At 38.4% G+C, this 13,722-nt stretch overlaps 1 protein-coding gene across 1 annotated transcript; it reads right to left on the bottom strand.

Annotated features, from left to right (window-relative positions):
* Nucleotides 1-5,751: 5,751 nt before the first annotated feature.
* Nucleotides 5,752-13,255, bottom strand: LOC124281942 (ectonucleoside triphosphate diphosphohydrolase 4-like). The gene is made up of 9 exons (XM_046717948.1): nt 12,925-13,255; nt 12,630-12,786; nt 11,950-12,113; nt 10,845-10,969; nt 10,198-10,370; nt 8,943-9,267; nt 7,678-7,760; nt 6,606-6,767; nt 5,752-6,149 (listed from the first exon to the last, which is right to left on the bottom strand). The coding sequence occupies exons 1-9, from the start codon at nt 13,253-13,255 to the stop codon at nt 5,897-5,899; spliced, it is 1,773 nt and encodes a 590-aa protein (XP_046573904.1). The 3' UTR covers nt 5,752-5,896.
* Between the last annotated feature and the right edge of the window lie 467 nt (nt 13,256-13,722).

The following is a 13,722-nucleotide window of genomic DNA, read 5'->3' as shown; positions in this document are numbered from 1 at the left end:
CAGATTTTCGGTGTGACAAGAGACTAGCTGCCCCACTGCCCCATTTCAGGAAGAATTTTGGGTGTGAAAACAGAATATGTTTTCAGATTTGTCAGCTGCTATTCCGTATTCATGAAACATTATTTATGAACATTGTAATTGATGCAGTAATTGATGCAGTATCTAAATGGCAATTGTTTTTAAATTTGAAACTGACAAAACAAAAAAAACTTGTCGAGATAAATATTCAATTGCAGAGTGGAGTCCCTGATTTTCATCCCAATCCCACATGATGCTTTTTAACCAATCACATTTCAGTAAGCACTCACAGAGAAAACCCAAAACAAGCCATGAAATATATATGTGTAATGATTATAAGCAATAAGGTAACATATTGTTGTGGAAACATTATGACACATATACCAAGCCTTAAAAAATAGCTGCATCAAAAATAGGGGCCAGATGAAATACTGACTGACTGACTGAGTTTGGTTTTACGCCGCTTTTAGCAATATTCCAGCAACATCACGTCGGGGGACACCAGAAATGGGCTTCACCTGTGTACCCATGTGGGGATTCGAACCCGTGTCTTCGGCGTGACGAGCCATCGCTTTAACCACTAGGCTACCCCACCGCCCCGCCAGATGAAATAGGGATCACCTCTCGGGATATATGAAAAAACACATTATGGACAAAACATACCTCTGCCTCAACACATATAACATATATATTTTAATTTACATTATCTACAAAATGAGAAATGAGTGCATGGCAGTATTTGTCGTGTAATGAATAACCAATAAATGTATTTTGTAACATGGTTTGCATAGAAACGCACACTTAAATAAAAAGAAATAATTCCATAGCTTGCATTGTAATGCTTAACAGATGAGCATACATTGTTGGCATGGTAACACAAACTTTAAAAATCAAATAAAGTTCAACCCCCCTATTGAAGAAACTATGTGACTGAAATGTTTCAGATAGTTTGTTCATAGTTTCCATCACTCCTCTTTGATACAAAAATGCTGTTACAATCACATGAATATTGCCAGCATATCAGAATAAAGTCACATCTGCCATGATCTACCCAGATGTCAATAAACACCAGTATTGATCTGACCTTAATAGCACAAACATGATTAGCAGTTACAAAAAAAGTTTTGTTAAATGCAAAATGAAATGGTAACATAAAGGCTATTTTCTATGTTGTTTAGTTAGGTAAACAAAACAAATCAGAATCATTAAAAAAAATAGATTTGAAAAATTTACTAAAAGGAACCAGCAGATTTGGGCTTTGGAACTTTCAGGAAGTGCCAAATGAGCCAGGATTGAAGAAATATGTTATAAAAGAAAAATATCATAACAGTGACAAAATGTCTTGTCTACAAAATCCACAAGTTTGTACTATTGTGAGGTGCTGTTTTCCCAGACACTAGTCCTGGTTTCTGCTACATTGGTTTGAATACCTACACAAGAATTACCTTGATTATCACGATATTCAAGCTGGGGACACTTGAACTCACTTCTTTCACACTTCACATGGGACCCTGAGCCCAGGACTTAATTGATCTAAATGCTACACCTAATGCAAGTTAATATAAAAATACAGCATAACAATACTACTATGGCGATGTGGGCCACTACATGAGTCATTACACTGCCCTCCACATCAACCTCTCCTCATGACTTGTTTCCTTTTGTCTAGTATAACTGTAGTTAATTTGGGTTCTGGAAACTAAGGGAGGCAACTCTGATTCTGTCACCCAAGTCTGTTGGGCAGCCCATGTGAGCCTTTTATTATGCACGGTTGGATGTATGATATTCTATCAACAACCATTGTCCTTTCACACCCTGCATTCCACTGCCATTAAAGTATAAACACTTATGTTTGGCTGTGCTGATGATTATTAAATCTAAAACAACAGTGTCATATCGATGTGGTTAAGTACAAATCTGTTTAAGAGATATTTAAACAAATTCTCATAAAATTGTACAAGAAAAATGATAACACTGAGGAAGATGAAATAAAACAAGTAATAACAAAAACTTTTCTGAAAGTGGGTGGGGTTAAATGTGAATGTGTGGGTTTAATGATGCATGAGGTTTAGACAGACACTGTACACCCTGAGCAGTCACATGTACACTGTACACCCAGAGCTGACACACATACACTGTACAGCATGATAACAACCATATATACAAAACTGGGAAATATTTACAAGCAGGGCTTGATGTAAGAGATGTTAACCTACTTGCACCAGGTGCAACCTAAAATAAAAACCTAGTTGCACCAGCCAAATTCCAAATGCACTGCTTTTATTGCAATATGTAATGAAAGAAATATGCTATTGAATTATTTAAAGTTTAGAAGAAAAATTAGCTGACATAATTATGATTGTTATGTTAGATTTGTTGTTGAATAATTTCTCAAAAATGGACTTGCACCTGGTGCAAGTTAGACAAAAAACTAGGTTGCACTTTGTAATATTGGGTTGCACCAGTGCAAGTAACAAAGCACTAAATCGAGCCCTGACAAAGAATGATGTAACTTCAACACAGCTGCAATAGTGATGGAGCTCTAGTTTCTCATTAACGGCCAGACACACATACAGAGACACTCACTCACACAACTTTCCTCTTCAACCTCCAAAGAATCACACCCAAAAATCATTCACAATCCTTCATCCTGTCAGTTTATCTTAATAATAGGACAAAACCCTTTCCATCATCATATGAAACCTCTGCTAAAAGAAGGGACCACTGTGCCATTCCGACCACATCTTAATCATATAAACAGATCTATGCAATAACCTGGGTGTATCCTGCCCACCAGTAATACCAACCCCAAATACATGCAAAGGCAGGTCAATTGTTCACCTGAAAATACAAATCTAAATATGGTACACGGCAAAACAAGGAATTGGAAAATAGGAAGTACCATATTTACAATGTGTATAACAAATCTGTTCCTTAAAATATAATCTTGCTGTTCAAATGTTGCACAGATTTTTTGGTCTTAAACTGAGATAAAACAACAATTTTAAAAATCCTAAGTAACAAACAAAAGAAGAGGTACAAATGTTTCAGTTTTCTCCTTGAAGAATTTGGGACAGATAACATTGTAACACTGCGAAAAATACAATATTCTGGGCAATTAGCAATCTAAAGTTTTAAAACACACTATAAATGCTAAAAAATCACTGAATTACACAAACAACTCTCTGGTGATGATAGTTGAGGATTACTTACAGCAGAAGCTACAGAAGTTGAAAACGTTTTGAATATTTGACACGATCTAATTTTTTTTGAATATTTGACAAAAACTTGAAAACTTTTGGAATATTTGACGATTGGAAATGTTTTGGAAAATATGAAAAAATTTGAAAACCATCCAAGATGACATAATACATTGCTCAGGGACAGAAACTTGTGCTAAATCCTTTGTAAGAACAAAATAACAGTGAACTATCTGCACCAAAGCGAGCAACTAGATAACAATGTAACATGGTTGTGGTGATCATCAGTTAGGCAACGTAATTATTTGTCTATTTGTTGGATCGTACATTTTTAGGAACCCAGAGAGACAGTTTGTAACTGTGTAAGTCATATCCAACTTGCTTAAATCAATGCTCATGATGTTGATCACTGGATTGTCTGGTCCTAAATAGTTTTTTAACAGGCCATCAACTGCTTTTGAGAATAACAAGCTGATAATCAAACAAATCATTTCAAGGGTTCCAAACAGTTTGGTAAATTCATGTTTCATTGGGAATCTGAAACAAAAGATTCCTTTCTCAAGCTAGCTGCCTTCACTCTAAGCCCTGGTTTGTCAACATTATCAACAACAAACAAAAACTGTGTAAACAAAGATATTACTGAAGGGGAAACAAATATGGATGTCAACTTTTGTATTATGAGGAAACAACATTTCAGAGTTTATCCTTACTTTTTCACCAATTATGGATTAGCTCTGGTTTTCGTTTGTCCATTGCCATTATCAAGTAAGTATGATTTCACAAACCCCACATAGCGCTATGATTATCGTAAGGATTATTGGCTTATTTCATACACTGCTAAAAATATAACTATCTTGCACAAACTGTTGTACAGTTGTGCAATACTACACAAATATGAAGAATATGGTGAAGAAACTGGGAAACAGCATTTACCATATACATTGGTTGCCCCAAAAAGCCCACAACTGCTAAAACACAGACACTTTAAAAACACTCCTGTAAATGAGGTTTTCTTCAAACCCTGATAACATGGTCAATACTTAGGTGATAAATGAGACCTGGATTTCTTTCATCAAATCCTCTTTTCACACACGTCAACTTCATTTCAAGTACTGACAATGTAAAATGACAACTTGCACATTGATCCTATGGAAACTCTCTCAGAGGCTACAAGGAAGTATGGCTGAGCCATACACAGCTGTTATCAACTCATTAAACACTAAAAGACAGCCAAGAATGTTCAAAACTTCTACAGAAGTAACTCAAATGTTTGATGTCAGAAGAATTCACCAGAAAGGAAACTCATCAGCTGGAACGTCCTAAAGATTATGCTGCTCAATGATAACCAGAGGCCAGTCTGGTGAGAAGGGAATCACTGCAGCTCCGATACTTTCATTATGCTGCCAGCATGATAAGAAGGAGTCAACACATCAGCGTGAGGAGCTTACGCAGCAGGGACATCACAATTGTTGAACCAAGTCAGTGAATACATGTGTCTTCAGGGATGAATAAAAAACTTTGAAGTCACAAATGCAAACGCATTGAGTATGATGTACAGGAAATATGTGGCCATATATTTAAAAAAAATATCTCTTTTAAAATCGGATTATATATACGCATAAGTGACATGTCTAAAAAAGTCACTTGATATTTGTGCATAGGAGTGGATTCCTTAACTACAGACATACCAAATATACTCCTCAAAAGATGTTAACGATCACATGATTCTTTCATTTTACTTTACATAATCTGTCATAACTCCTGAGTAGTAGACATCAAATACAGAATCAGGTATGTTTAAAACATCATTGATTTTGTAACATAAATGGGCAATACATCAAATATCACTTAAAACATCCAAAGAACTGAAAATAAACTCCAGGTCTGGTGGAAAGAATGATAATCGAAATTAATGTCGATGGGAAGATATATGAATCATTATCGATATGAAAGTTGTCATCATTTTGACTTACTGAACAGGTGTGTTATTGTTAATTGCATAAGACAATAATTGTTGTTGTTACACACTTAATGTCCACAAGGTAATCCATACATCACCTGAGATGTGAAATATGCTGTTTTCGTTCAGACTTACAATTTCAGAATTATGGTCTTTGGGAAGAAACATTTATGATTATCGATACGAAAGTTGTATCACCAATTCACTAACTGAAACAGACTTGTTATTGTCGATTGCAGAAGGCAGCAACTGGGTCTGGTGATTGGAAGAAACTTTAACCATTATAGATATGAAAGTTTCATTTTCACTTAATGAACAGGCATATTATTGTCTATTGCAGAAGACAGAAACTGTTTTTGTTAAACACTTAATTTCCACAAAGTAATCCATCAATCATCAGAGATGTGAAAAATGCTGGGTTTTTTCGAGCGTTTTGCATATTTGCTCATTTTACTTCTCCAATATTTAGTGATAACTGATGGACATTCAAGTAACGATTATCAATCTCTCTGATCTATATCAAAGCCAGCCCTACTGAGCACACACGACTTGACATCCAGAAACGATCATGTCCTTCATTGCCTGCCTAACATGAGAGGACATCACAAGTAGACGTAGCTCTTCTTTCCCTGTTCCATCTGGTCCTCCTCCGTCAGGAAGTAGGACATGGATGGGACACGGCGGATGTCCTTCATTGACTGCCTAACATGAGAGGACATCACAAGTAAACGTAGCTCTTCTTTCCCTGTTCCATCTGGTCCTCCTCTGTCAGGAAGTAGGACATGGATGGGACACGACGGATGTCCTTCCCCTTGGGACACAGTCTCAGTCTCTGCATGTAAAGCACGATGGAGGCGAGGACGATGAAGAAACACACAAGGATGAGGTACTCGTTGTAGAACAGTCTGGACATACGGAACGAGGATGGCTTGTGCCCAGTTTGGTACTCCAACTGATGCTTTTCTATGTCCCTGAAATACAGAGAAATGTCTTGTAATGAGGTCCTAAACTGTCTTTTGTTGGAGTGGTTAACACGTTGACTGCCACCACGAGTATACTTGTAGTATCAATGTCGGGCCGAATTTGCCACTACGAGTTATCTCGTAGCTATATCGGTGGTATTTTAAGACAAGTTTCACATGTTGGCAAAACAGCACAAGAAGCAATCGTCTCCTGGCAGTAACAAAGAATGCCAATGTTAAGATTCTCTTTTAGCTGCCTCCAAGAGGAAGCAATAGGCGTGGGGGGACAAAATGGGTTATATATAAGATATTTACAATTATGTGCCAAAATTAGCGCATGCATTTGTGCGTTTTTTATCAGCTTGACCTTGACTAGATGCATACCTTATTAACTGAGATACCACACTTCTGTTTAATAGGGATAACTTCAGTCAGAGTATCCTGACCCCGAATGGAATGTCCTACCTGAGAGGGATGTACCGTGTCCTGTAGATGAGAGCTCCTAATGTCCATTGAACATCTTTGTTATTGATCAGTTGAGCAGATTTCAGATTCCTGTACTCATCAGGAAACTTGAAACCATTGTGGAAGACCGTGGATAGCCACGCTGACTTGAAACACTGGTATCTGTGGAGAATAAGTGAATGATTTGTTTAATGCCTCTCAGGTCTCAGACATATTGGACAGTGTTATATCACAGTGTGTCAGCCTCATGTAAAACAAAAAAGAGCAGGTCTCAGATGGTTATTAATATTATTATGGCTGGGATGGGTAGACATTTTGGACAGTGTTATATCACAGTGTGTCAGCCTCATGTAAAACAAAATGGAGCAGGTCATTATTATTATTATTATTATGGCTAGACAGGTAGACATTTTGGACTTGGGTACCCGAGGTAGCATTACCTGACCCAGGTACCTCTTACAGCCTTATTTAGAGTTATTTCTCATACAGTCATGGTAACTGAAATTTAAAAAAAGTTGAGTTTGGTCATAATTTGATCGAGACTCCATAACACAGAAAACCAAATGCAACTTGTTCAGTGTGGAAATAAGTTTTAAAGGTGGTAGTACATCATCATCATCATCATCATCATCATCATCATCATCATCATCATCATCATCATCATCATCATCATCATCATCATCATCATCATCATCATCATCATCATCATCATCTGTTTGACCACACTTTTAGCAATATTCAAACAATATCATGACAGTACACCAGAAAAGGGCTTCAAATAAGATATACATTGGAATCGAAACAAGCAAATTATGACAAGCGAATGCTGTAACCAGTATACCACCTTCAGAACTCCTCGACAAGTAAAATAAAACACAATACATTTACCATGCTTACAGACCAGAATTTTCAAAGAGATAAAAACATAACACTATAAAGTTAGTCAATTACTTGGAAAAAGAATAACGTAATGAGTGACTTGTTGCTATTCATAACTGTTACTATGGTGATTATTAAATGAAAAAGCAATAAAATTGTCATGATAAAAAGTGATAGTAATTCAAACACCTACTTGAATCTAGCGTCATCAGCCTTTGGGTACAAATGCTGTTCGTACCATTTAGATAATTGAGACCAACTTGAGCCACAAAACTCCTGAAAAAGACGAAATTATTTTTAAATGAACACTAATTATAATTCACATTATTATATCGGTAAATAGAAGCAGATCTGATAAGCCAGTTGAAGATATATACACTGTATGATTGAATGTCGTTTCCATCGCAGTCAGCAATATCACAGCTACCAGGCAGTCTTCATGAGAGTCAGTGAGTTGGGTTAAACGTTGTTTTGGACCCGTGAAGATACAGGTTAGAATTGGTCTTCAGTAACACATGTCATAAGAGGCAACTAATGGAATAGGAGGTCACACTTGCTGACTAACGGAATTGTGACATTGATACCCAATTGCGTAGATCGATGCTCATGATGTTGATCACTGGATTGTCTGGTCCACACATGATTTATTTATCTATTTATTTCACTGCCATTTAGCTGGAATATTGCTGAGTGCGGCGTATGTAAGTCATATCACAGCATGTCAGCTTGATGTTGGAGGAATGCCTCAAGTGACGTAGGTTTTGGATTATTATCACTTTGCGCCAACCAACAAGATGACAAACCTACACACATAATCAGCACCGACAGGATATAGAATAAGTGAGTGAGTATGGTTTTACGCTGCTTTCAGCAATATTCCAGCAACATCACGGCGGGGGACACCAGAAATGGGTTTCACACATTGTACTCATGTGGGGAATCAAACCCATGTCTTCAGCGTGACAAGCGATACTTGAACCATTCGGCTACCCCACCAACCCTTACAGGAATTATACAAACAAAAAAGTTAAGGACACCCCAATATTCAATATCTAAGTATTATATGGATCCTAATATGAACTATTAAATAGCTTAATATTGAAAATTGGGGTGGTCCTCAACTTAATTGTTGAGTTTAGAACCCATGATCAAACGATTCTATCATATCCAGATCGGCAAAGCAAACTGCAACGACTAAGATGACAAGGCCAACGTTCCACCATCTTCATGCAAAGATGTAGATCTAAACTTCCAAAAATTTAAAATAATACAAACATTTTCACATTCAAAACAAAATACAGGTACATTAGTGAATCCTGCTTTAAGATGAAACACAAAATTGTGGCAGCAGGACAAAAACTTCTTCCCATAAAGATTTAAAAACAAAAGCAAACCAATTCAGTCAGTATGTTTTAAATCACTGGTTGTTTTCATCCTAAACACATTTAGGTCACTTACTGAAGAATATTTATTGAAAACTGTACTGCTGTAATTGCCGCCTTTACGATAAACATCTTCCATGGTGTACCAGAACTCGGAGAAGCCATAGAAGCTGGAACGTGCGTGGTCAATCAAGGGCTGACTGACGCCGTTCATAGAGCAGGGTTCCTGTGGACAGGGGACAGTGAGGTTGAGGAGGGGCTTGAGGGCTGTCCGACACTCATCGTAGCTGCCAGTGCCCTTGAAGTAGTGCTTCACACTCTTGTCATCTTCACTCTCCAGCGGCATTGACTGAGGGAGGCATGGATCTAGAACTGGGTAGCTCGCGTTCTGGCCAGGTCTACTGGAACATACAACATGACATCAATACTGACATATTTCACAACATTATGACTGACAGAGTGAAAGGTGTTTAATGCAACATTGTAGTGAGTGAGTGAACTTTTACGCCCCTTTTAGCAATATTCCAACAATATCATGGCAGGGGACACCAGAAATCGGCTTCACACATTGTACCCATTTGGGAAATTGAACCCAGGTTTTCAGCGTAACGAGCAAACATTTTAACCACTAGGCTACCCCACCGCCCCTGCATTGTAACGGACTGACTGATTGAAATTCATTCAGTGGGATTGGAAATTTGACGTCATCCACAATATCATTACATCATAACTGATTGATGTCGTGTTGGAATATCAAAAGCAGAATCTTATCAGCAACTTTCACTTTAAAATTCCAACAGAAAGTTCTTCAGTTTGAGAGTCTCCTGGAGTAACTACTCAGAAAGTTTATGTGGAACTGAATCAATGCAATCTGAACACATGCTAATCTCCTAAGCGAAACTCCTGTTGCATCACCATTGCATGGAAGTATTCAAATCTGGTCAGGCAACCAGTCACTGACTGTAGGCTCTACATTCATCAGATAAACCTGGACTGGGGAATACTATGCAAAGAACCCCAAGGAGGACAGGGTGTATGAAAGCTTCATTTGTATTTGTATGAGTAGATAAGATTTGATGTGACTGAGACGACATCACAACCTGTTAATTGTGTCACAACCAAATCAGTTTATAGATCTTAAATAGTCCCTCTAGGTAAACCCAAAATGAATGGGTATGGTTCTGACAGAGGATAAAACTTTGGTCCAATACGGCATATGAACCACACCTGATCCTGGTTGATCTAAGGCAGGCAACTCTTTACAGCGAATTGCTACACCTCAGAACACTGTTTTGACTGAAATTTGTAGGAATGTAGTCCCACTGACATACCTGTCTCCTAATTTGGCACCCTCTTTCAGTAGCTTCTCCTCATATCTCTCCCGAGCGGAGTTGGCTCCGTATCCGAGGAAGGTGGTCACATACACCCGGTATATGTGTTCTGTGTCCGAGTCTTGACAGCCTAGGTTCACTTCTGCAATCAGGTGCTTGGGCAGCTCTTCCCTCTGGGGACACAAAGTTAGTGTTGTATTATGTCAGAGTGAGTGAGTTTAGTTTTCTGCCACACTCAGCAATATTCCAGCTATATGGCGGCAGTCTGTAAATAGGTGTGTCTGGGCCAGATAATCCAGTGATCAACATCATGAGCAGTGATCTACACAATTGGGATACGATGACATGTGTCAATCAAGTCAGTGAGTCTGACCATCCGACCCCGTTTGTCGACTTTTACGGCAAGCATGGGTTACAAAGACCAATTCTAACTCGGTTCTTCATGGAGTAAGTATTACGCCGCCTGAATTCTTGGCCATGAGTAGGAGACCTTAGAATATCATCTTATCCATGTTGATGAGTAAAATGTGTAACTGAACATGATGAATAATCAATACTTCCTGTTATGATATAGAACCATGGGACATTTAATGCACATGTCTTGATAGTGTATACTACTTGAACACTGACTAACATCTAATTCTCACCTCATTGAGAACTTCAAAAGCTATCTGCACTGACCCTCCCCCCATGTCGATCATGCCGACTGTCCGTCTACGCAGATGGGTCTTCCCGCCTTGACCTGGCAGCTTCACACTGACCAGAGCATGGTCTGGAACATGACAGGTCATTGAAATTCAGTACTGACTGGAATGAAAGTGTCGGTTTTAACATTATTTTGAAAGGTGTATCACAGCAGCATTCAGAGTGAGTGAGTTTGGTGTTAGGACCCTTTTAGCAATATTCGAGCAACATCAAGTGGGGTAGCCTAGTGGTTAAAGCATTCGTCCTTCACACTGAAGACCTGGTTTCGATTCCCTCAATGGGTACAATGTGTGAAGCCAATTTCTTGTTTCTGCAATATTGCTGGAATATTGCTAAAAGCAGCGTAAAACCATACTCACTCACTCACCTGTGTCAGTCTACACATTTAGATAAATATGTATCATGAAATTAATAACTATTATTGAGATATAAAATATGAAAAAAACATTCCCATGTTGTATCTAATTCTCTGCAGGGCACCTAATGCAGGTAATGAGTTCCTACGGATATGATGGAGATATGGTCATTTCCTTGTGCATCAATGCATTTTCATACTCCTCACTGTGGCACTGAAGAAGCATTTCTGAACAATTATGCAATAAAGTGTACTGAAAGGCAGGGCTGCGCAATATAACCGGTATTTACCGGTTCAGACATGAAAACAATACATACTGCGATACGCTGATCGAAAACAGGTATTTTGACTTTCATTCGGAAAATTTCGTAACACTCAGGAAATCTTCGGATATTTCCTTGTTTCATTTGTGCCAAATAATATTTACATTTTTATGTTGTCATGATTAAAAGTTTTCATCAAAGCTTAATCAAGCATAGTGATTTTGTTGTGTTCATGCTTTATAAATCAAGCATTAACTCGATTATATGTAGTTTTTTGTTTAAAAATACTTCTTGCAATACATTGCAATATATGCTTTTGCGTCACTGCACCCTTTTGAAATGCCTCCTTCTGAACACTCTGCTCTACTTTCAGAATAGGCATCTTTTGTTTACAGTTTCATATAGTTTCTGCCATGTCTTAACACTCACCTTCTGGGCCATGGGAAAACTTGTTGAGGACATAGTTGACAGCGATCCAAGCATACACTCCTTCCAGCTTACCACTGATCACCTCAAAGTGGTTCTCAGCCACCTGGAAGTCAAACAGCTTGGGGATGTCTGTTAACAAGTCCGTCAAGATGGCCTTTTGAGCTCTACAACAAAAAGAAGAAGAATATATTGCAGTGGGCAAACAGAAACATGTGAGTGAGTGACTAGGCTACCCCACCACACCACACCTCAGGCTTAAACAAGTCAGCTGTGTTAAATCATTACCAAACATATTCCATAAAACAAGCCCAACCTACCCTGCCTACTGCCACCCATCTCTTGCATCTGTGTTACCTGAAGCTCAATTACTATTCTAGTAGTATAGGGAATGAGGGTACGGGATCACAAAGCAAAAATAATGATAAAAGGAAAAGGAAAAGACAAAAAGAGGAGGTGCACTCTGCATTTGAGCATATATAGACACTCTTTGTATACCTGTCTTGGGGTTGGATGGACTACTGGGATCGCGAATATAAAAACCCAATGCAAACAAAGAGTGTCTATATATATCAAATGCAGAGTGTACCTCCTCTTTTTGGTCTTTTCCTTCTTATTTTATCATTATTTTTGCTTTGCGATCCCTGTACCCCCATTCCCTATACTACTATTCTCGGTCTCACCTTTCCGGTATCATCCTCATGCCAGCAGTTGCCAGAATGTACAATGGCGTCTCCTTGTGGTGTTCCTTGGGGATGTACTGAGATGCATACTGGAGAAGTTTAGCTATGTGGTCACTGGCGTCATGTGGAGTATCCTCTGCACTCAGCAATATTCCAGCTATAAAGACCTGAAGAACAATCAACTGACTTGCCATCTACCGGATAGCTTTGTTTGGTTCTTTGTTATTTAATGCTGCACTCAGCAAGGTATTACAGATGGTGATAATGACTCAACTGATTCTGTTTCACTACTTACCAGGTGCGACTTTCTTCACAACTAAGTTTCCGACACCATCTCGTAGCTGTTGGATGTTGAGCAGCTCACCAGGTTTTCCAGAATGTGGGGGCCAGTAATAGACGTAGATGCGACTGCCGCTGCTTCCGCAGTCAATAACTATCCCATAATGCAATTTGGAAGCCGATTTGTTGGTATCATCTAATAGAGATTTATCACCCTTGGTTTCAGGTTGGCTAACTGGCCTTGTTCTAACAACCACGACGACAAAGAGAAGGATGAAGGCGATGACGACAATGCCACCGATCAAGAAGGATTTCCGAGATGTTGCTTGTTGGTTGGCAGCAAACATGGAAGGACAAGGCCAGTTTATATAGATTCTGAAACATTCAGATATCAGTTCTGAAACATTGAGATATCAGTTCTGAAACATTGAGATATCAGTTCTGAAACATTCAGATATCAGTTCTGAAACATTCAGATATCAGTCCTGAAACATTCAGATATCAGTTCTGAAACATTCAGATATCAGTTCTGAAACATTCAGATATCAGTTCTGAAACATTCAGATATCAGTCCTGAAACATTCAGATATCAGTTCTGAAACATTCAGATATCAGTTCTGAAACAATCAGTTCTGAAACATTCAGATATCAGTTCTGAAACATTCAGATATCAGTTGGTTAGTGGCAAACATCGATAGACAGGGTCAGTTGATATACATTCTGAAACATTCGATTATGGACCGACCAATAAAATGAAACATGAAGTCAACATTAGCCAATCAGTTAACAGCTTTCTTGATGATTACAGAATTTG

This window comes from Haliotis rubra, unplaced genomic scaffold (assembly GCF_003918875.1).
Source record: "Haliotis rubra isolate DU_JTF1 unplaced genomic scaffold, ASM391887v1 Scf290, whole genome shotgun sequence".
In the NCBI taxonomy this organism is placed as follows: Eukaryota; Metazoa; Mollusca; class Gastropoda; order Lepetellida; family Haliotidae; genus Haliotis; species Haliotis rubra.
This window is presented reverse-complemented; position numbering and strand designations above follow the sequence as displayed.

Coding starts and splice junctions, on each gene's coding strand:
- LOC124281942 (XM_046717948.1), bottom strand. CDS start 13,255: ATGTTTGCTGCCAACCAACAAGCAACATCTCGGAAATCCTTCTTGATC. Junction 10,371..10,844: donor CTTTTGAAGTTCTCAATGAG/GTGAGAATTAGA, acceptor TTGTGTCCCCAG/AGGGAAGAGCTGCCCAAGCA. Junction 6,768..7,677: donor GCTGATGACGCTAGATTCAA/GTAGGTGTTTGA, acceptor TATTCTCCACAG/ATACCAGTGTTTCAAGTCAG.